Source organism: Nothoprocta perdicaria, unplaced genomic scaffold, assembly GCF_003342845.1.
Source record: "Nothoprocta perdicaria isolate Ctin4 unplaced genomic scaffold, notPer1 scaffold_0, whole genome shotgun sequence".
In the NCBI taxonomy this organism is placed as follows: domain Eukaryota; kingdom Metazoa; phylum Chordata; class Aves; order Tinamiformes; family Tinamidae; genus Nothoprocta; species Nothoprocta perdicaria.
This window is the reverse complement of record NW_020454092.1, coordinates 13945015-13969090: the sequence shown is the minus strand read 5'-3', so window position 1 is coordinate 13969090 and position 24076 is coordinate 13945015. Positions and strand designations below refer to the sequence as shown.

The 24076-nt window shown below is 39.7% G+C and overlaps 1 protein-coding gene across 2 annotated transcripts in view; it reads left to right on the top strand.

The window, feature by feature from the left end:
- Positions 1-22642, top strand: part of GPBP1L1 (GC-rich promoter binding protein 1 like 1) — a 31603-nt gene extending 8961 nt beyond the window's left edge. For both annotated transcript variants that reach the window (XM_026033627.1, XM_026033635.1), the window contains exons 2-13: positions 5275-5345; positions 6331-7230; positions 7957-8071; positions 9027-9156; positions 9485-9768; positions 12159-12231; positions 13418-13611; positions 16111-16251; positions 19049-19207; positions 20182-20306; positions 21188-21290; positions 21533-22642. In XM_026033627.1, coding sequence (XP_025889412.1) covers positions 8012-8071; positions 9027-9156; positions 9485-9768; positions 12159-12231; positions 13418-13611; positions 16111-16251; positions 19049-19207; positions 20182-20306; positions 21188-21290; positions 21533-21679 — 1416 coding nt within the window. In that variant the 5' untranslated portion in view covers positions 5275-5345; positions 6331-7230; positions 7957-8011 and the 3' untranslated portion in view covers positions 21680-22642. The remainder of the gene's footprint in view (positions 1-5274; positions 5346-6330; positions 7231-7956; positions 8072-9026; positions 9157-9484; positions 9769-12158; positions 12232-13417; positions 13612-16110; positions 16252-19048; positions 19208-20181; positions 20307-21187; positions 21291-21532) is intronic.
- The last annotated feature ends 1434 nt before the right edge of the window (positions 22643-24076 follow it).

Sequence of the window (24076 nt, the reverse complement as noted above, 5' to 3'; positions counted from 1 at the left end):
TGATTATCTTAATAAAATATTTATAATGGTAGTCATACAAAGGTATGATCTGTTTCTTGAAGAACAGGAGAATGAAATTGCATGTGAAGCCTTTTGATATTCTCAAGGAAATCAATAACACCCCTGACTTCTCCAACGTTAGACTCTGACCGTAATTTGTTATTTTTTTGTACGTGTTGGATAAATAAAATTTTTAAATGTTAGGAAGAGATTGTATTCTGGTAAATACCTATGACGTTAATTTCTGATAAGCTAACATAGACTTGCCAAAATGACACTCTGCTCCCAAGAGCAGCAAGGTAGAAAGATCTGTTGTGTGTGTGTAGGCATATCTGTTTAAGTAACTTTAGAAGAGCTACACAGAAAGAAACCTGATGAGGAAGTAAATTCTCTTCTGCCCTATGCATCCATTAAACTGTTTGCTATTTTTTTCTGAATGCTTCTGCAAACCAGCTGACATCTGATCTTTAAGAATATTACTAGAACTGCGTTTGAGTTTGTAAGGATTGCCAGTTAGGAAACAGATCTTTACTTTTTAAGTAAGTATTCTATTTAAAGAAAAAAAAAAACAGAAATGCAGTGAAAATACAGAAATGAGGCAAAATAAAACTGTGGCAGAGATAGATGGATGTTGTGGGTATAATAAACAGCAAATGCTGACTTTTACACTAGTTTTCCAGAAGTTCCATGACTTTGTGGCTTGTTAATGCAAACGAGGAGAAAGGGAGTTAGTGACTGTAATTAAAAGGAGCCTGTGTAGACACTAGAGCTGATGGAGCTTAAGGAGCTTTGCAAGGAACTTGGAGGCAGTAGGAGCAGGCAGTGAACATGTCTCCTTCAGAAACTTGCACTGAAATGTGTAGAATGAGCAAAGGTGAGGAGCACTGGGTGTAGTTATTCCCACTAAATAGCTGTGTGCTGAAGTGGCCTTGCCTAGCAGGCAGCTGGTGCCTGTTAAGCAAAGCGGGGCAGGACTGGCTTTTGGGTAGGCTTCCCCAGTGCTCGAGGCCTGGGGAGGAGGCCCTAGGCACAGTGTGCAGTGCCCTGGCTCACACCTGCACTTAGAACATCCGAAATATCGTGATCCCTTTCCAGTGAGTAATTTTGCATCTCAATAGCTCACATGCCTGGGTAATTTTTAGCTTGTGTCAAGCCTTGCTTTCTGGTCAGCACAGATCTTGGCTTCTGTACCTTGTTCTAATATTGGGTATCTATAAGGAAGCCCTGCTTGAGACTCAGAGCTATAGAAATGATCTGTGATGGAAAAATGACCTCTGGTCAAGCCTACGTTAGCAGAAAGTCATTAACAAAAAGAATAAAACAACTGTACAGCCGTATTCAGCTGTAACATGATGGAACATTTTGTGAATGGGCTTTTTTTACTTGAGCTCTCCTTACTTCCTTATCTTATTCTGTATCTCCTCTTTTAATTTAAAATGCTTATATGTTCCTGTCATTTTCCTATTAAGCCTTTTAAGCTTATTTAGACAAATGCACAGTGAAATTTGATAATAAAATAAGTTTGACAAATTTCACTGGTTTATCTGACAGTGATAGATGTGGTTTCTTTCACTTGCACAGTAAAGTGCAAGTGTTCAGGCTTTGTGTCTAAATATTCTTCAAGGGGAAAGAAAGTATACTTCTATAACAAGCTTCTAAAAAGAGAAATAAAAATTAAAATACTTTTATAAAGCTTGTAAAAACTGAGTAGAGAAATAACAGTAAAATATTTTATCTAACTTGTAAAAACAGACGATCTAAATGATCCTTTTTAAAGATCAACTTAATGTTAATAAGTCTGACCATATGCCTCATGTAGTGAGGATATTCTCAATTTCTGATTTGTATTTCCAGAAGTAATTCCATCTTGAATTCCTTTAAAGAAAAAAGAATTTTGCACTGACAAGCACCTTAGTTCTCCTTTTTCCTGGAACTGGGAGTGTCTGTTGGGCCTGATCTTTGTCCTTGCTGTTTTACATAGAAAAGCAGTTGGAGAGACCAGTTTAGCTGAGCTGCACATACTGTACGGGGAGATGTGGGAACTTTGCCTCCAGGAATGTGTCTGAATGTCCTGCACACATGTGCGTGTGTCTGAGCAAAGCAGATCACACGTGTACTCCGAGGAATTTCCTTGCTTACTCGTTATTGAGTAGCTGGCAAAGGTCGTTTCAGTTCTACATAGGAATCAAAAGAGAAACTGAATGTTAGGTAATAGGAAGAGACTACAAAAACACAGAATTTTCCCTTTCTGAATCTGTCATGCTTCCAGATCTTGAACATTTGATGCAGTTCTGGTTACCTGTATCTGAAAGGTACAATAAAATCAGGGCATTTAGAAGTGTTCAGAAAGCTTCTGTAATTGGTTGGACTAAATAGTCCAAGTTAGCTTGGAAAAGAGATGACTCAGTGAGTATGTATATCATTTATAAAACCATAAGTTACATGAAAAAGTGAATCAGTCACTTTGGTAACACAAGAAAACATCTAAATGAACTGAGGCTGACAGCTTTATGACCAAAAATTGGCATTTACATAAAACACAAGTAAACTCAAACTGCCTCATTTAATTTGAGAGCCAAAAATGTATAAATGTGTTCAAAGAATTTGAACAGATTTACATACAAGCTTGAAGTGGTAATAAACTTTAATATACTCTGACTTAAGAGTCTGCAAAACAGAGAGAGTTTACTGTGATCCCTACTGCTGTCCATATTCTTAATTTGTTATAGGTTGAGGCCACACTTAACTTTGGTCTGACCTATTTTGGTGTTTGTGATATTAATGGTAGTAGCATATTGGGATGCAGAAGTGGTGTGTGGGCAGCCTGAAGGTGTAACCTGATTGTGAGAAAAGAGGTTGATCTTGGAGGCTGCAGGCTGAGGGGTGTCAGTGTTGCTTATTTACAATAATTCATCTAACAGCAAGGAGTTTTTTTGCTTTGAACGTTAATGTGTCACATTTCAATCGTGCTACTTAGTGCACTCAGGGGGAGTGAGTGTGTGCGTGTGAGTATGTTGATGATGCAAGAAGAGCTGCGGGCTGCACGGCACAGAGCTTTCTCCTTTGGGCATGAGCAAACTGTTGGCTTTGGGAAGGGCTCGTGACACAGCTTTGAATTTCCTACCTAAAGTGTCTTCTGTGCCCTACCTGGACAGAAGCAGGTGGGTGGACGTTAACTTAAGCGCCACTTCAACTTACCGTAGCTTCTGCGTAGCGTTTTCTAAATGTCCCAGCAAGTGAGAGACCTACAAGGGACATTGTTTCAGAATTAGAGTTACAGGACTATCCCAATATGTGGTGAAAGGTTTGAAATGATGTGCACAGTCATTCTCCTAACAAGTATGAAATTTGAGGCTTTAGCAGGGCATAATTTGTGCTAACTGTGAAAACATGTGATTTGCAAGAGTTGGGAAAACATTAGTGTCAAATGTGGTATTTCTGAATTGCAGTAGACTGTTCAGCTGCAGGTCAGACTTCAGTGAACTGTCCTATCGCTGATCTTACCAATGACACCAAAATAACAGGTTGAAACCTGAATCTTCTGCAAGATATGAATTGATGGTTGAAGTGAGGTGGGGTTTTTGTTGGTTTTTTTTTCTCTGATAATAAAAGATGTTTTATTACCTTTCCTTTTCCTTTTTTTTTTTAAAGGCGCTTTGTTCAACGTGGATCCTGTATTTTTGTGGTACTTCTATTGTGCGCTCAGAACTAGTTCTTACACAAATGAATACCACAGATGGAGTTTTTGCTTAGACCCCTTTAAATTCATTACTATGCATGTTTGTTGTTGTTGTTGTTGGAGTGTTTGGGGTTTTTGTCTGCATAGTTTCATTTTTCAGTTCACTGTGAATAACTCTGGAGGTTCTTCAAATCAGCTTCTTAAACAGTGCAACTGTTTTGCTTTTGTCTATAGTTTGGAATGGCTTAACTGCTATACATTTTGTTCTGAAAAGTGTATTCAGAGAGCAATGAATCCTGTTTAAACATTCAGCTGTGTATTGACTTTGTCCCTGTTTCTTCTCCCATTTACTCCTCAAACATTTGATATTAGGCTCAGAAGGTCACACCTAAAGTGGTTTTGTGCCTGTGCTGAGTTGAGTATGTTGGGGAAGCATTTTGGTCTGCAGTAGTTACTGCTACACCTCAGCACATCCCTAAATCTCCAGGAAAAAAAACAACCTTCTTAATAGTGCTTGTTTGGAAGCTACCGCTTTTCTTGTTAGCAGTGTGTGACGTTTTCGAGCTTGTGATACCAGGTGAAGTGTTCAGGTAGTCCCTGGGTCAGTGTTTGTTGTAGTCAAATCTCCTCTGTTCTTTGCCTTGGTTGGGAGACTTCTTGGTGCTGCCTGTACAGAAATGTGACCGTGGCTCACGTCTTAGGGTCGAAATACCTCCCCTTCTCAAACTCCTTTGTGCAACAATGACATCTAAATCAAGGAAGAAAAAAGGTACAGGAGAGAGGGAGCGTATTGAAAGGAGTGACACAGAATAGAAAGATGGCAGTTCTTAGGAGTTGATGTGTGGGGTTTTTGCACCTCTATCTTTAAAGAGTTTAAAAAACCAAACTAACATGCTTAGCAGAACAAGAATGGCATAACAAGTGCGACCTAAACCAAATTGTTCAGAGTGAAACCTCATCCAAACAAGGAGAAGAAACTCTGACAAGTCAAATAAAAAGACATAGTAAGGCATGACTGAAGGGGTCTTGAGGAACATAAAAGCAGTAGTAAAACCTTCCAGGAGCAGACAACCTGTTGGAGAATGTGAATCTGATTAAGTAATATGTTTCGAGGAGAAAAAGACCATACCAGAAAAACCAAAATTTGTATGTGTGTGGTTTTGTTTGTTTTCTGTGAAGGAATTTGTGGAATCTCCCATTATGGGGGCTCTCAAAGCAAGAGTATTTGGAGGAACTGACTCAATCTGATGCTTAGAGTTTTTAGAGCAATTGGTAAAATGAATCAGTACAAAATTGCTAACATGGATGGCATTTGTCACAGAACACTAAAGGAGCTGGAATGTAAAAGTTGCGGACCTGACTGTGGTGTATTCATTTGGGTCAGTTTTGGTAGCAGAGGAGTAGGATGCATTGCAAATGATATCTGATTTCAGTAACTAGGATCCAGCCGTACAGGCTTAAAATGAGCTATTTTGTTAGCTGGGGCTTGGGACCATTGTGGGTAAAAGAGCAGCAGCATCGCTCAGTTCTGACTGAACAGTGTTAAAAATTACTATGGAAAGAAGAAACTGGTGATTCATTGTTTTGTGTTGCAGAAAGCCGTGGTGTGCCCACATCTTGGACATTGCGTGAAAGCCTAGTGTGGCCAGAGGGCTCGAGTTCAAAGGTACGGAGAAGGGTGGCAAGGATGACCCAAGCTACGGAATAACGTTTGTGCAAGGAGTGAGAGGAGGTGAACTTTTCAGCCTGGGCACAAGAAATGACTGGCAGGGGATATAGTCATGAACAACATGGAGAGAATGGATAGGGCAGAAATATTTTTAAGTTCTGCTATCTGAGGGGAAGCTAAATGGATTTCTAGTCCTATCCAATCTTATCCACATCTTCTTTTTACTTTCCTTACAGAAAAAGTGCTCTAGCTTTTTTAGAGTTCCTAGTAAACCCTTTTATAAATAGTAAGGAGGATTCTAGTAAAGAAATAGACAGTTTTGCTATGACTAGTTTGTGGACCAAAGTTTCCTACCCTATCTCAACACAGTGTTCCCTGGAGGGACAGCTTTCAAAGGCCCTAGTAATCATAGGGTATCATAGGGCATTACAGATAAAAATAAAATACTTGAATAACGTGGTAATTCTGAAGGAAGACTCGTATTATACATATGCTGATTGTATCAAAGGAAGGGGAAAATTAGTATCATGAGTAAGTCTCTTGACAAGGGAATCTGGCTATATTGAAGCAAATGAGGAATGCAGTGGGAGCATAGAGATAAGGCATGTGGCAAAGCCTGCTTGCTGCCAAGGGTCTCATGATATTATTTTAGCAACAAGTTTAAAAGTTCTTATGAAATATGTGGAGATCCCCTGCATCAACTGCATGTAGTTTCCCTTTTTCCCTTATGCTAAATCAACTATTTGTATCGCTGTATGCTAAACTAAATCTGGGCAGTGATCTTTAAAAAGCCTAAATGCCCTTTTCAAGGAGTTTTTTTAATTAGATCAGTTTTGTTTGTAATCAGAGATCAGATAGCTTTTGGCACTTGCGCTGTATTTGTTCTGTTTCTCCTTCTGTTCTTCTCTAGGCATGCTTTATGTCACGTTTTCGCTATTTGTATTGATGGTTTGTGTTTTGCTTTCTGTTTTTTTCTTCATAGTGACTACAATTTCTGTCTCACTTCTTTGATGGCAGAGGACTATGACCCAGAAGTGAACTCTCCATTGTAAAACAAGAAGCTCTTGTTGAATAACTTGTCTCCCTCTAAAAGCAGCACCCAGTATACAAAAAGCAGAGTAGAAGAGATCATTTTTGGACCTGGCATTTTTCTGTTCATGTGACCTATGCTTCAACATGTAAATGGTGAACAACAGAGAGCAACATTTGTTCCTGCTTTTGAGCTTTGCATCAACTAGTGCTTAGTTCTGTGGAGCATTTACTAAATTACGTGAAGTCCAGAGTATATCCAAACATTCATTTTTTAAGATACTATACCTTTTTTAGCAACTGTATGTGATAAAAATGAAGTTTATATTTTAAGAGCATTTGGGCAGATGCTTCTTGTTTAGATCTCAGCATTTTGGGCAAGCATTTTTATATAACATAGTTTTTTTTTCCAGAGTGTTCAGCTCCATCTGCTACAGACCATGAATTATCCAGCAGACTTGGGTGCATCTGTTCGGTATTAACCATGGGGTTGCTCTGAATGTTGTCATGCAGCCTTGAGAAACCTTTTTCTAATGTAAAAGCTGACTTCTGTAGCGCCACGACCAGAGGAAATTTAATGAGGTGAACGTGGTCGTGATTCTTTTTTTTTTTTAAATATAAATTACCTTCTTAGGTATTTTCTTGTAGTGTGAGTGCAAAGAGAGATTAAAATGAGCAGCTGAGGGGGTGAAGGGCACAGTTGGCACGAAGTGCGGCCTCTCGTGCTCTGCTTCGAGACGCACTGTCGCCTCAAGGCTGGCCTTGCAGCACCCTGGAGAAAGACGGAACCAGGAGGTCTGAGTGAAGCACAGAAAAACAGTGAGGACGTTGGAGTGCGGAGGCAAAACTCTGCGTAAGTGACATACCTACTTTTTCCCTTTGCCTTGCAGTTTTGGCTTGTTCGTGGTTCAAAACACAGTGACAGTAGAATAAGAATTTTTAGGGTTTTGAGCAGTGGAATCTACTATGACATGTTGGGAAGAACAATTCAGTTTGATTCCTCTGTGAGGTGCATCTGCTGGTCTTCAGATGAACTTCCATTAATATACAGATTCTTCAGCCACTTTCTATTTTGTTCCTAACCACGTGGTTCCTTACTTAGAAAGCAATTTCAGCTCTGGTGTGTGGAACTTGGAGAATCTGGATAGAACTTTGAATTGTGGGTACAGGTCTTTGAACTGCCCTCAATTTTTCCATCATTTTAGTCTGTTTAATTATATTTTAGCAGCTCTGGAGTAAACCTGGCATATCTTGTTTTTTGTACATATAAACCTTGAATGGTTTGTGTATACTGTATTGTCTTTTTTCCTATCTCTGAAGTTCCTCTTACAGTGAATTCCATAGATGTATTTTTTTAGAATGGAGTTATAAAGGAATATTAATTTGGAATGTTTTAAGTTCTTACCTAGTTTGATCAGAGATATGAATTCAGCAGTTAAAAGCTATGTTTAACTCTAACTGGAAGAACTATAGTACTTTTTCCTTACTATTAATAATATAGATCGGGTTTTGGAAAGTAGAATTGTGTGGTTATTCCAATTTGGGAGAAGATGACAAAGGATGTTTTTTTCACTGACAGATCTTGGCCATGAGGTTTGATGCCTCATTTTATTGAAGGGAGACACTGGACCTAAATGGCGCAGCATGACTTTGTTCCTGCCTGGCTTAACTTCTCAACGCCTCAATCAGCCAAGGTAAACTTGAATGCAGATCAACTGCTGGTTACAGCTCTGAAAATAATAAAGAATCAAAAAGGACTCCAGTGTTTTGCTGAGCTTTCAGTGCTTGATTTGAAACTCCTTTTGTCATTTTAAATATCAAAGGAAAAAAAAAACTTGGGGGGAACTTAAGGTAAAAATCACATTTGTGCTTGTTTCAACAAATGCATCACCTCTGTTTCAGAGGAAAGAGAGTCCTCTGCATTCAGATGTGGAAGTAACTCAGTGTTGTCTTTACCTTGAGTTTTGAGTGAAGTGTCACGTAGAAGAGGATTAAGGAAAAGACTGTGAAACTGGGGAAGGGGATGTCAAAACTTGACCTGTCACTTATTTACAAATTAGCATATAAGTCTTTGGTTTTGATTTATAGAAGTAATCTGGTTCTTGCTGGATAGCTTTTTGGTAATAAACTAGGATGTTTGGTCCACTTAAAACTATCCTCTGCAGTTTTTAAAAATGAATTATTTGGAGCTTCGATGCTGAAAGCATTAATATATTCCACAGCATCATAGTTCTTTTAGCCTAAGAGTTGTCTTCACTTAAGAATCTCTGAATTTTTGTCAGACTATTCACATCCTCTGTTGCTACCAGTTTCTCTGCCTCGGGTCAGGCTGGAGGGCGTCAGCAAATGAATATGTGTATGATTCATAAGAGCTCTTAAACTCTCCAAGAAATATATGTTTACAAAGACTCTGCTGGTAAATTCAGCATGTTAAATTCTTCCTAATTATTATGGATTTGTATGCCATTTTGATGGTGTTAACCTGAATGTTTTGTTGTTGTCAGCAAAGCAATACAGTTGCTATATTCCAGTAGTGGAATGTGGGAGGCTTTGGTTTGCTTTGATTTTTTTCTCCAAACTGTCCTGCTTGGTCTGACAGGCTTCTGGGATGTCCTAATGCTTCATTCCATCACCTATTTCTTTCTGCAGTCCCCTGCAGCCAACTTTGAGAAACATGGAGAGCATCTTTCACGGGGAGAGGGCCGCTTTGGGGTGAGCCGTAGGAGACACAATTCTTCAGATGGATTTTTCAATAATGGGCCCCTCAGAACTACGGGAGGTGAGTAAAAGGGATCAGGACACAGTCAACGTCCTGGCATATTTTACAGAACACAGAATTCTGTGGAATATAAGCAATATTTTTCAAACCATTCTTTCAAATTGCCCTATAAGAAACTTGTGCTATTCTCTTCTCCTGTACCATGTGTTTACACCTTAAGGGGTTCTGTGGTAGCTATCTGAGCATTGTTGAGGTGGTGATGGTGGTAGTGGTTGTTGCTGTTGTTTAATCACATTGTAGCACTGACTTAACAAGAACATCATCCTGATATTTCTAAATTTCTGCATGCTGTGTAGACTTAATTGCACACTTATCTCCTCCTGTTTAGACTGCTGGCATCAGCCATCCCTTCTCCGCCATGATTCTGTAGATTCCGGTGTTTCTAAAGGAGCTCACGTTGGGCTGTCTGGCAGCCAGCCTGGCTGGCATGGCTCCTCACGGGGCCATGATGGTGTCAACCAGCGTGGTGGAGGAGGACCGGGAGTTCATCGCCACTGGAATGGCAACTTCCATTCTCGGAAAAGCTCTGCCTTTCAAGAAAAGCTGCCTGTTGAAGCCAGGGAAGATAAGAAGGAAGATAAAGAGAAGCTACAGTTTGAGGAAGAAGACTTTGTAAGTGTGCAGCTTCTCACTGGAATTGGCAGTTGTGAGAAGTGGCTTTTCATTTCTCATATCTATTAGTTTTGTTAGACTTGCATTCCATTCTGTGGAATTGATTCAGCCTATCCTCAGCCTGCCTGCTGTTCCTGTCCCCTGTATTCTAGTACATGTTGCTTTATGTGACATCCTTCCCAAGGTTATTCATGACATATGCTCAGACCTTTGTAACCATCTGTCTTAGATTTTCTGGAATAGTAATTTCTTACTAGAGACTCATCTGGTAACTTATCTCTGTTAATTTAAGGATCAGTGTTTCTTCTCGGCCGTGTCTTCCATCAGTATCTCCAGCTGATCAGCTTTCTTTTTATTCTAGCTTTCTGATTCATTTGGGTTGTTATCAGTACAGTAGTTCTTATATCTAGACTCAATTTTTACTGAAATATCTTTTGTTTTTTAAACTCTACCAAGTAATACTTGGACTTGTAGCTTTATTCTTACTATGTGTTCCTTAACACTAATGCACACTTTCTGAGTTTTTTTCCTCCCAATTTAATTCTTTGTTTCTTTTGTCTTCTCATGAAGATTTTATTAATATTATTTTAAACCAAACATTTAATTTTCTGCGTCTAGTCTGTGCTCTCTCTAGACTCCTCTTGACCAGTGTAGTGAGGTTGTCATATCTGAAATTTCAGGAGCAGAGTCTCTTCACTTGATGTGATTGCCCTGACTTTGTCTTGTGGTGCTAAAGCTTTAAGTAGTGAGAGCGCCAGCTGATGGTTTGCACAGTTGCTTATTTTGTAGCCTTGAGCTTTTTGCCTAATCTTTCTTTTATTCAACGTTGACACCAGCAAGCTGGCTACAGCTAAAGCTTTTGCAGCAGTTTGCCACTTCTGGCAGGTTAGCAGTTGAAGTGAAACATGTGGATGCCACGTGGCTGCTTCACGCTTGAAGCTAGAAACACAAATTGTCCCAGGAGCCAGTCTGCATTCAGCTGCTGCGTTTTTCAGTCTTGTGCCCAGGGAGTGATTGTGTGATCTGTGTTGCTGTGGTGAGTGGTAGCCTGCTCGGAGGGTAGTCCGGGTGACTTCTGTTAATCTGATTTCTTAAAAGTATTGTGATTCAGAATTCTTTAAGTATGTTCTTTAGACTGCCAAAAGCTTCTTGAAATGTAGAACATTGATTAGTAACTTATACCCTGTGAGATTCTGCCTTGGGCTCTTCCATGTACCTCGCCATTCTCTTCAGTTACGTGATGAGCATCTTTCCCCAAATACATGTCTGTTCCTTCTGTAATGACTTCCACTTTTTTCACTTTTTTTTAAGGTAATGCCAGACGGTCACTGTGTAGTAGCAAACTTTGCTGAATAACTTGGGTTTTTGCCACAGTGGTGGAACTAATGTAGGCTGTAGCTAATTCTGTAGCTGGCAGGCCTGTGTGGCCAAGAAAATGGTAATGTATTTCCTGAAAGATCTGTAAAACTGGCCACAAGCCTGAAGATCCCTTGCACTGAGAGCACCGCTGCAGTGTTGGTTTTTTAATTTGTAAGTTTGAGGCAGTAGTTTAGACTATGGTTTATTTTTTCCCCGCCTTGTATAGAATAGGGATGTCTGATATTTCAGAAGCTCGTTATTAGTGACTTATGCTGTAGTCATAGTAACTGACATATGAACAATTTATTAAAAAGGGGAAAAATATTATTTTGAACTGAGGCTCTTTGGACTGTGGAAAGAGCAGTAGCTAATCGGGAACATTTGTCATCAAGTTCTTGGATTCTCTGTACTCTTGCTTTGAACTTGGACATGACATTTGTCCCACTGATACTACTGAACCTAAATCAAAGGTAAGTCTGCAGAGAACACAATTTACATGCAGTGCCTTTCAGAAGAGTGAAACTTAATATAAATAATTGTTTGTAGCTTTTTTGTCCATAAACATATAAATTTGTTCTTCCTGTAGATCAGGAAGCCTCGAATGGTTTTTTTGTTTGGTTGAACTCTAAGCATGAGCCATGTATAAAAATATCTGTGAAGTGAGAATAGAAACTTGATATACTGATGAGATTGATTCCACTTTATGCTGCTGAATAAATAATTCTTCTATGGCTGTGTTAGTTGGCAGAAGCTATTTATACAGTAGAAGATTAAGAGTATTCTGAATGCCTTGATAAGTGTGTTGGAAATGGAACAGAAGGCAAGGAGAAGAAGAAAATTGGGTTTAGGTATTTTGCAGCAGAGCACTCCCTTTAATTCAGGTGCTCTTTGGAGAAATCTGCCTGTTGGCAGATTTTGTATATGAAATCTGCCCCGTCTGTTGGGTTCCCAGAAGTGTGATTCTATGTCAGTACAGGCTCTTTTGTTGCTTGCAATGTAATGATGTGCTCGGTCGTGTTATCTTTGTACAGCCATCTCTGAATCCAGAAGCTGGAAGACAGAACACCCACAGCAAACCTTTAGGGACGCCTTCCGGAGTATGGGGTACGTAGAGGTATTTACCTGGTTTTATGGAATGCTGATGCTCAAGGAGAAAGTTGCAGCTGTTATTTAAACATTACTTTTCTTTACATACAGAAGATCCTAGGGAGTCGAGTGGAGGAAACAGTTGCAGTTTACTCTCCTTCGCTGTTTTCCTCCCGTCATCATGACTAATCTCTTGGTCTTTTTGCCTAGTTAAAACTGTTCTTGTAATGGAATACTATGAGTGGCAGTAATGCCACAGCTCTGTGTTTGCCTACAGTTTTACTGCAATCATAATTCCATGCAGCCATCCTTGCAAAAACAGAGCAGAGCAGTGAGTGACCTAGACATAAGTTTCTGGTTTGTGATCTTCATAGATCTTCCAGAAATACAGCAGCTCTATCATAGTTCTATGGTTTGGATTTATTTGCTTTTCTTTTTGAACTCAAAACAGACTTCTGTGATGTGGGAGAATCTATATCTTTTAGAAGAAACTAGGCAGAAACAAGGAAACTAGGAACTAAACGTGTGTGTTTATCTCTAGAATGCAATTGGTTAATTGGCTTAGGCATTCTAAAGAGCAAGTAAAAGTACAAAAACTAGGATTCTTGCTATAACATCAGGCTGTACTGTCCTTCCATGTTTGTCAGGTATTTACTATTCTACTTAAAAATAATGTTTAGGTTTTTATTTATTTTTAATTGGTTAAATTATCACTGTCCTCTAAATTTTTCTGGCTCAGCAGATGTGTTGGTTTGACCTGAGAAATACTAGCTGTGTTTAGTTGCAAGAGTGCTGTATCTTTAGAGGTGTAAGTTAAGCTAAATATTTTTGCTGTGTTAGTGAATAAACTCTGCTGATTCACAGGTGCTCAGAAAAAAAATGCTAATATCTGTTCTTATTCTTGCAGCATGAAGCAAGGCTGTTAGTTCACGTCACTAAAGATTATTTTTATTTCCCCTTCAGCTCAAGAGATCTATTATGGTTTAAATGTAAAGAGACAGGGCGTTGACATTTTTGCCCAATATCTTTTTTTGAAGATAAACAAAAGAACAGCTGATAGCAGTCCTAGACTCAGGCATATGTAGCATCTAAGATTTAGAGGAGAGAAATTGGATCAGCATTTTGAAGCTGTTACGAAACTGACGTTTTATATTTCAGCTTATTTCTGATTTTTCTGTTTTTTTTTTTTTTTCTTTTTAAATAGAAAACCCTCCTAGTGCCAAGCAACCTACCAAGATGCTGGTCATCAAAAAGGTTTCAAAAGAAGATCCTGCTGCTGCCTTCTCAGCTGCATTTACATCACCTGTTTCACACCTGGCAAATGGCAACAAAGCCACCACTGTTGTCCCAAGTGTCTACAAAAACCTGGTTCCTAAACCTGCAGCTCCTCCTTCCAAGGTACAGAGGTTTCCAGATAAGTTAAACTCAGGTCAAGGGAGAACTTTCTCCCTTGACATGGGAATTGTACCTCGCAAACAAATAATAGAGTTTGGTCAGTGGATTTTGAAGTAGTATCCCTTACAGTCAAGCCTTGCCTTTTATTAAAATTGTTGTCGTAGGATATTAATAACAGAAAAACTGTTTATTGAATCAAGCTATTAAGTCCATATACATACTGTTTAGAATTTAGAAGTTAAGCAAGATGCAGCTTTTGATGATCACAGAGTTCCTTGTGTTTTTTAAATTTCCCTGGGCAGCTTTGATAATGTATGGATGTGTATATAGTCTTACCTGTTTTTAGTTTGAGTGTTTTCAGTGATTTTGAAGCATGAAGTCAGTGTTACAGTTTCTGTCCAAACCGTTAGATAGTCCCCTTAATTGTTCACTAAAAGTTGTATTTTATTCAAAGAAGAAACAAGTACAGCTTTCCAGTCTTAGCTGTTGCTATTGAGTACGAAGATACACTGTGAGGTCTGGAAGTTAGGGCTTTGCAAACTATAGTCCTTGAAAGAAATGCATTTCAGAAAGCTGTGTAAAATTGCCTACTGATACTGCCACTCCCGCTATATCTTATTGCTTAGAACGGTGGAAGTTGGACATCAGAATCTGCTTAGTTAGATATTATTTCCTGCTGTGCAGTCCCTGCTGCATTTGTGTTGGCTGCTTCCAAAGCATTTAGTGGTAAGCTTTTCATTAGTTCACTCTAGTCAAGCCACTTTTGAAGCAGTTCCTTACCATACCCTGAAATTAGAATCTTCTAAATTTTGATTTTCAGTGGAGTCCAGAGGCATGTTACTGTCTGCTCACAGTTGGAATAGACCCTTTAATTTTTATAAATAACTTCGAAATGTTTTGGTTTTATTTAGACAACGTTGTGGAATGGAAGCTTATATCAAAATACTGCTTGTTGGGGTATTTTGTTATCTGGTTTTGTGTGTTACCTAGATACGTTTGCATTCTGAGTTTATATTTATCTTTAAACTGGAGGATATGGCCCCGTAGCCAGAAGTGTGACATTGTACAAGAAAAATGCAGTTATGGTAGGATTCGTTGCTCTGAGGACTCTAGAAAGTTGTATGGAAATTGTAGTGCCTAAAGTAATAGAGGGATTTAAACATTCCTATCAGTCAACAGTATTAGAAATCTGTCACAGTCAAGCTAAACGAAAAATGTTTTTGTGAGTTGTACCACGTAGTATTGAGAAGAAAAGAGAACTCGACTGTGGAAACAAGTACTATGTTTCTTCAGAGACAGCTAATTGCTCAGTGTTAAGTGACATATATGCAGGTAATAACCTCTAGGTAGCCCCTTCTGATGTTCAGCTTTATCTCTTGTGACTTGCTTGACTCCAGTGGCCTCCCTAAAATACTAAGGGGGTCTGTCTTTGAATTTGTGTGAGCTGCCCCATTGTGGAAGCTTCAAGAATAACAATTAGCAGCCAAGAGGTGTCTGAATTAACCAAGGCCTCTGAACAGGACACTCGAGGGAATCTGAACAGGACACTCAGGTGGAAAGAAGAACTTTGTTAAAGTAATTCTCCACCCCTGATTTTAGTAGCAGGCACTATTGTGCAGCGTAGGCTCTTTTTTTGGTTTCAAGGGAGTATTTGGAGAACGTAGGGTGAGTGCTGAATAACTCATTCAGTAATGTGGACTCTTCTTGGTTTTTCCAAGTTGGAGTGGGAGATTAGTGATGTCAATAGCTGATAGTCTCCCCTGAAGTGAGACAAACATCCAATACAAAGAGCATCCTCAAGTAATGACTCCTACTGTCATCTTTTGCAGAAAGAAAGAATTGTTTCATGTCAGGCTCAATCCCGCTATGCACTGATTACTTTGCTAGTGGCTTCAAGATGGCCTCAGAAGTCTAACCATTCAAAGGAACAATATGTATTAATTCTCCAACAGGTGTATTTCTTGAGCTATTCAATGCGAGGCTCTTGTTGATGCAAGTCTTGTTAGGATCTTTGTAGTAAAAGCTGCTCCTGTACAAGGTTTGTCCTTGGTTATTGAGAGAGGCCCAAAAACAACCTTTCAAATAGCAAAGACTTATCTTGAAGTCCTTGTTTTTCAGTCTAACAGCCAGTTATCTGAATGGGTGCTGCATAGAGTATCTAGAGCAAAACAGTAGCTGCTCTTGCTCTTTAATGATCTGGCTTTTCAGTAATAAATTCTAAGGGCTTTTCCTTTTTCCTTCTAGGGTTAATAGAGGGTGGTGCCCACAAAGCAGAATTTTCATGTGGTCTGGGAAAAATAGATGATGATGCTGGTGGAGGGAATAATGGTTTTAGTATTAAGCTTGAGACTGTTCTCTGAGAGAGGAAAAAATCTCCTCCCTCTCCCATTTAAGGCAAACAATTTAAATATTATGTTTGTTAATTTATTTCACTGCTTTTAATCTAGCCATTCTTGTGCCATACCATTTACTGTCTAGTATCTTGTGTTCTCTTTAAAATAGCCAAGTCCATGGAAAGCTAACAGAAGTGAACACAAGCCAGGCTCGCTCTCCTCCAGCCGTGAGTCTGGCTTTACCAGTCCAGTGTCTGTAACCAAACCAGCGGTACTGGCGAGTGGCTCAGTCCTCACTTCTCCCAAAGAGGTAAGGACTTGGGTTTTGGGACTCAAGGCAAACTCTACCACTGGCACCTAATGTAGCTTGAACACTGTAGCCCTGTGTATGTACTACCTGGTTCTGCACCCTTCAGTGACTCACTTGTACATCCTTAGCAAATTGTGACACGTTCCTAATATGTCTAAAGAAACAAACATAGCTTATCTGGATGTAAAGCACAGCCCTTGGTGTTTCTACAAAGGTATTGGAGTTTCCCTCCAATATAAGAAGGGACAGGTGCTCTATGTCATGTTGCATGAATACCTGGACATGCATAGAATCATTGTCTGCAGTCTGCTCTGTTATCAAAGTGCAGATACCAAGAATGGGCATGAACTGGAAGGTAAGGTGGTTTCCATGCCGTTCTACGGGAGGAGGAGAAGGAGAGAGTGTCAACCTCTTTCCTTCTCCAGGAGAGCGGGATCATGCACGGTCAGCTTTGAATAGTCCAGAAAGTTTAAGGGTTCAGTATGTGGACACTTCCACTCTTCAGCTACAGTGCTTGTTCTTAATATTGGTGTTAAAAGGGTGTCATTGCTGAGGTTTCGAACTGACTTACCTTGCTTTTTTTTGGTCTGAGCTATGAGCAGAACTTTGGAATAGGTCTCTGATATTTCAGCAGTGCTTATAGTATCTTTAGACCAGCAAATACTGCTTTAATTGTAGCTCTCATGGTCTACGTCATGTAACCTCTTGCCTTTTCATTTCTGAAATGGAGTAGTGCCTTTCCTGCCGAAGTGTTCAAAATAACACCATAGGAGGACAGTGCCTTGAAAAATAAAAAGATACCAGCTATCACTGTCCCTGATACCAACTATGACAAGCCAATCTAAGATGAGCGTTAGCTGTATAGCCTAAATTCTTAAAATCACACAGAATGGCACTTCTGTAAGAGTAGCCATCCCTTTTATACACTGAGATTTGAACAAATCTGAGTTAATGCACAGGTTTCTTGCAAGAAATCTGAGAAATTCATTTTTTCATTGAAAGGCCTAACCTTTGCTTTAGAGGAGATGCCAAAATGACTTTTTGTGCCCATTTACATAACGTTCTCTTAATATTTTGTAAATCTTTCTACAGTAGGTTTTGAGTAACATCAAAATAGAGATGAAATTGAATCCCTTTTCAGGAATTTGTTGTTGTTAAGCTGTGCTGTAATGTTTTCCACCATTTCCCTGATTTGTTGAAATTAAGTCTTGGTGCTTCAGCAATTCAGTGCAGCAGTGTTAAAAAGGCTACTTGTAGTAAAGAGCTCAAGTGCAGTATTAGAATATTCCAAACTACCAGAAGGCTTTTAATGTTTAGTCTTTGTTCATTGTTGCCTTCTGTCACTTGCAGTCAAATTAATTACCATGTTGAGAGCTCTAATTAAAGTGCTACAGCAGCTTTTTATCCTAATATTCAGCAACATTTGTTACGTCTCTTACAATAGACTGATTTTTCTTATAGTGTTGAATTGGACCAAATCTGAAAAAGCTACCTGATAAATGAAAAAATAAAACATTACTTACAGCACATGCTCCTCTGTCAGTCATATCCCACACCCGTGTCTCCTGTTCAGTAGGCACTGGAAATAAAAGCAGCAGTTGCTGCCTTGTTCTTCTGCTAAATATTTTAGTTCCCTCGATCTTTGCACAGAGACCTGAGTAAAGCAGATTTATTTTGATGAGGCCCGAGTTTTCAAGCTTCTCTGTCTAGTTGAAGACAGGAAAAACACTGCCAACTTCAGGAAACTTTTAGAGTGTGTTTTATTTTTAGAGAGAGGGGAAAAGAGAAAAGTAGAAGCACTTGAGGAAAAGTGCTTTGCATGTGAGCTTCTAGTTTATTATTTTGAACTGTGATTCAGTTGTCCATATTAATGAGTAAATTCCTCATCAGAGTAGCCAGGGATGAGCTCCATATGTGAGGAGGAAGTTAAGAGCCTGGGCCAAGATGATTTTGGGTTTCTCTTGCATGTCCACTCAAAGTGATGAAGCAGTTTAAATTGAAGCTCTCCTTGGTTAGCAGTGTTTTAATTACTGTTGCGACTGGGGTGCTTATACTGTGCAAACTGCTGTGCTCTGTGCCGAGTTTACAGTTTCAAGATAATTAAGAAAGTTAAACACCGTGGGAAACGCTGCGAAGACCATGGGAGGCTACTTTGAGTTTGTAAATTGAGCTGAACAGACTTCCCACGGAGTCCAGGAATGTCTGTGTTAGTTCTTTGCGGAGAACCCCCGGGCCGTGAGCGCAGGCAGCATCGGCCGGCACTGAGGCCGCTCGTTTCACGTGCCGTTGCGGTCAAGGATGCAGCCGCTCCCTGCAAGGAGCTCCCTACCCCCCGGCTCAGCTTCCGAGCGGGATTGGCCTGGATGGTTTAAGCCACAAGCTTGAACTGAACCTGATTTCCTTGATTTTTATTTATTTATTCTAACCTTTGTGGACTGAGTGCTGCATGAATTTCTCTGCACCAATGTTTTGTAGTTTCTTGTGTTCCTTGAGAGAAAGTTATACTGCCAAGGAACAAAATACTTATTCACAACTGCATGAGAAAACACCTACAGAAAGTTAGTTAATAGGCAACTTTTGGTAGAGGTAGGTGGGAGAGGTGTGAGTAGGGGAAGAAATGGATTTGTAATGGTAGTCAGTATTTTGATGGAAATTTGACATTAGATTTTTTGAGGGTTTGAAAGACTGCCAGGAAACTCAGGCTTGTGTTTAAAAGGTCTGAGCGCAGACGCTGCCGAAGGGCCCATTTTAGCAGCAGTATTGCTCAAAGCCCCCTTATTCTGCCTTTCTTGTCCAGAGTCCTTCCAGCACCACCCCTCCCATTGAGATCTGCTCTTCACGCTTAACGAAGCTGATGCGTCGAACCACCGATAAAAAGAGCGAGTTCCTGAAGACACTGAAAGATGACAGGAACGGGGAAATCACGGAGAACAGAGAATGTGACAAGCTAGATGATGTAAGATCCCTTTCTTCACGTTATTCACTTATCTGGACATTGTGGATACTGAAAAAACAGAGCACAAGTGTTTCAGACTTTGCAGAAGAAAAGCATTAACTGCTCTAGCACACATGTAGTGAGCTGCTTGCTGAAATGCTGCAGTAGTAGCTTTCTGCTGTCCTCCACTGAGGCAAAGAGCAGCAAATGGGAACACTTGGAAACTCGGTACTTTGTGTATGCAGATACGAATGTGTAAAAGTACACAAGGCCAAACAAAAATTCCCAATATTGTTTCAGTGTTTTTCTACATGAAAGCTGGCAGCTTTTATGCAGATGAGATCAAGGTCAGTTTTTAGTGGAACCTAGTTGAAAACAGAATTTGTCCTATGTATGATAGGGCTGTATAGATTTTGTCACAGCAGTGTGATTAGGAGATCTGCAACATAAAAAAATGCCAAAGTAATAAATAAGGTGGAAAGGAGGGTGTCAGCTGGTGAAAGTAATCCAGATTTTTTCCAAGGATTTTCTCAAGAGTGAAGCAACACTACATGTTTTAAGATTTTAATTTAATTTCGTGTCTCCTTCTCAAACTACATCTACAGAAAAGTTGAGTTCATTGCTGGTGAAAGGTGCAGATAGGGACTTAAGCCTCAGATTTGGACTAGACCTTTAAATGCACGTGTTTTGTGCTTTAATGTTTATATAATGGGCATCCTTAAGAGTATTTCATTCTCTAAAGCCACTAATAATGGCTTTGTAATGCCAGCACTTACTCCCTTGACATCAATCTGCAGTTTGCCAAGTGTTATTCACATCTTGCCTGCCCATCATGACCAGGTAGAAGTTGCTCTCAAACATTTGTCAGTCCAGGCTCTGTTGAAAGCATTAATTCAAAGTGAAAGGTTTTGCTTTGCTTCAAGAGCAAATGTTTGAACTTGGAACTGTTCTTGAGCTCTGTACAAGTACATTCTGACACTTGCGTTTTTCTTTAGATGGAAAGCAACAGCACACCCGAACCAAAGGAGAACTGGGAAGAGAATTGCCATCAGAATGGCCTTTCTCTCCCCTTGCCAGAAGAGGGAGAAAACCTCTCTCATTCATTGGAAGCAGAACACAGGTGAGAAAATGGCAAAATAGGAGTATATGGAATAGAGCGACTTGTTACACTTTGCAAAGAGAAGACAGCTCTTCCAAAGAAAGCTCCCTGCTTGGGAAGCAGCACGAGCTTTGTGTGTACTGAGCTGGAGATGTGTGGGCTTCATTGCTAGTAGGGATCTAGGAGGAGGCTTGCTGAAAGTAAAACAAGGCACTGACAGCTGAGCCAAGATTTTGCCAAGGCCTGTAATTAAATTCCTTTACTACTTCAGTGCCGCATCACTGTGTGGTATGCTGCCTACATCTTTACCTGCCCACGCTGGAGGCAGCCAAGCCTGGTGCCATTCGGGTTAATTTACAGGAAGTTGCCCTAAATGTGAGGGTCTGGAGGCTGAAGATAGACCCTACACACACAGTTGATTTCTCTCTGGGCTTACATTATTCCTGTGCTGCTTTAAAATGCTTTAAAGAATGGAAGGGGGAGGAAAATATGCCTATTGCTTTGACTTGTGTCTTGCTTGTGTAAACAGAGCGTGTGAAAGTCTGATATAAGTGGATATTAAGTTGTAGAAGATCCTGAGCTGAGGTACTGATTTGATTGTTAAGGACCTCCTTCAGTATCCCAGGGTAGAATTCCAAATTTCTGCCTTGCTTTCCGCCTGCCACAGTAGTTATGTGCAGAGTTCAGAGGATTGAGTGTTTGTAATTCGCACTGTGAATGACAATGTTGGATAAACACCAGGCATTGTTATGTAAAATGTTATGGTGATCTCTAAGGTAGAAGAAGATTCCCTGGTGAATTTGGAGCAGTTAATACAAAATCTCGAGCTTGATGGATGGACTGTTTTTTCCTTTGCCTCTGTTGTCTTGCTTTAATTGCTGTGCCCTTTCCCCATAAATCAGGTTATTGAAAGAAATGGGATGGCAGGAATATCCTGAAAATGATGAGAACTACCTTCCCCTCACGGAGGATGAGCTCAAAGAGTTCCAAATTAAATCAGAGCAGGTATGTTTACAGCTCTTACCACAGGGACTGCCCTCCTCTCCCTCCCTTTTCACATGTAGTCTTCGGCAGTGTCATTTTTAGGATGTTTCAGAGGACGATGCAATAGATGACTGCATTATCCATACCTGAGAGAGTGGTGTATATACATATAACAAAATGTGTATGATCTGTGATCACAGATGGTCAGTGATAATTATTCTCTGCACTTCTGACGGTTTTAAAACATACTTTCATTCCTACAGCGAAGAAGAAATGGATTTGGGAAGAACGGATTTCTTCAGGGCCGCAGCTCCAGCCTGTTGTTCCACTGGAGAAGCACTTTTAAGACAAAGATTGAGGACTCGGACACAGAAACTAGTAGCAGTGAAACTTCAGATGACGATGCCTGAAAGTGGGCTCAAGAAAATTAAAATAAATAAAATCAACCCAATAAACTCAGTTCATAGTTCAACACGTGTTTGGGGTTGTATAAACTAAACAGAGTTTATTCTGTCTCCGGTCTGTTCAGTTTTTTTTCTTTTGTTGTTGATACCTAATGCACAAGGGAAATAATTGTATCCCAAAGAAGAGAGAAATTGGCTTCTTTAGCTTTTTCTTTTGGTTTTGCCCTAATGCTTAATAGAAGTTTGTGCAGCTAGCAAATTTTGAGAGAAATCCCTTGCGGGGCAGTGCACAAGTTCAGTCTTGTAAGCAGGATGCGAGTGAGTGACTGATCTTTGCAAACAACAAGCTTCTAACAGTGCCGCCTGCATTACACAATGCTGTGCGGTAACAATGTGCTAAAACAATCATTGTCAATGACAAAATGGCTATTGAAGTTCTAATTGTGTTAAATTAATGCTAATAACAAACTTTTATTTTATTTTTTTTTGGCGGCTCGGGGAGCTTCATCACTTAACCAGGCGTTTGTGGTTTTCTTTTTTTGGGTACAGCTGTAAAATATTTGGATATAGGAATTGTTTGTGTTCTTCTTGCAGCCTTGATATTCAGGGTGGATTGTAAAATATAAATTTTTGTGAGATTTCAAAGATTAAGATTATTTTGATAACATTATTTACAGATTTAAAAAAGTGACTATCACATTGAGTCTGTATGAGGGGGAAAAACTACTGCATCAAAAATAACTAACTTGGAATAAATATTTTGCATCAGTTTGCCAATTCTAATTGTCTTTCTTATGTAAGAAAAGCTTTCCTTTAAAGAGACTTGCAACTTTGGGGTTTTAATAATACAGAGGATTAATACTTTCTTTTCCCAGTGTATTTTTCCACTTGGCAAACGCTGTAGTGCTCAGATTGCAGAAGCTAGACTCTTCCTTTAAAGACGGAGAGCAATGGTGAGATGGTAGCCCATGTTTGTTTTAATAATAATAATTCAAAGTATCTTCTTCTAAAGCAGTTCACTTTTTTTTTTTCCGCTTCATACAAAATAGTGAAGCTCGACTGGTTGGTGTCACTTCCTGTTCCTAGTGCAATGCTGCTGTTTATGTTCACAACGTGGCAAGGGAATGTCTGAATCCAAAGCTGTTTTCATTGAAATCTTTTTTAAAAATTCATGAAAACATTTCTATTAGATTAAAAAGGATTTTACAAACAACTCACTTGTGGCCTAAGCTATTTCAGTGTCTGTTTAAGCTCAGCTTGTACACAAACACTTTGGATTGGGAATTACTGGCATGGTTGTGGGTGGAAGTGCAGATTGGTTGTGAGATTCAGGTCTCCTTGGAATTGAGACACCTGCTGACCTTAGTGTAGGCAGGATTTCATGCTAAGTTTTGCTTGTTTTTAATCGATCTCTGATTAGGCAAAAAAAAAACCAAAAATGGATGTGTAATAAATTAACAGTGTCCCCGGCATGGATCTTTGCATTTGGACTCGAGGGAGTGCTTCCAGCTCTATTCCCATTGTAATTGTGCTTTTAGTTTTGTGCTGTCAGTTGGGCACTATAACACAAAATTTATATACTAATGGGTAGAGCTAATGGGTATTTCTTTATCACTGCTAACCTGAGACCGGCTGCTGGCTCTGCCTGGGACTGATCTGTGAAACACACAGAGACCCTAGGATGCTTCTCTGAGCTTCTAGCTCCTTCTGGAGATAGTACCTCTTGGGTTCCCATCAGACTTGCTTTTTGCATGAGAAAGCTCAGTTTAATGGGAGAGGGCTTTAAAATGGATAATGGCATAAAATGGATAAAGGGTGATGTGAAAATTCATGCAAATATATTTGCATTATTGTCAAGAAATAGGCTAAAGGGAAAGAATTTTTTCAGAGCAAACCCTTATGGCTTGCTATTTGTAGTGGGGGAGCTAAATGTTTTAAAACATTGTGGTACTGCTAAAATAATCTTGTCTAGAGGATGGTATCAGTCTCATGGGAGATGAGAAAGAATGACCTTGTATTGATGTTTTGAGCTCCTTACATCTCATTTATAAATGCTTTACTTGCTTCAACTTCTCCATCCCTACTATCCAAATAGTCTTGGTGGTGTTTTAAATGGTGAAGAAGCAGTAATGAGTTAGTTGGCCCCCAGAGAGCAGCTAAGTGAGCAAATTAGCTAAGTTCAAAGAGGCTAATTGCTGTAATGAGCAGCAAGGAGGGAGGAGAGCTCTATCCCTTTGAGAACTTGCAGCTGCCCCTTGCCAGGTGCTATTCATAAAAACAGCAACCTGAGAAAAGAGTAGGGTAAGGGAGGAAAGAGCTAATCCAGGGACCACCTCTAGGAGCCTGGGATGAGGTGCAGCAGTGAAAAAAAAAGCTGGCAGCTGCTGGAAAGGGCTGTTTGCC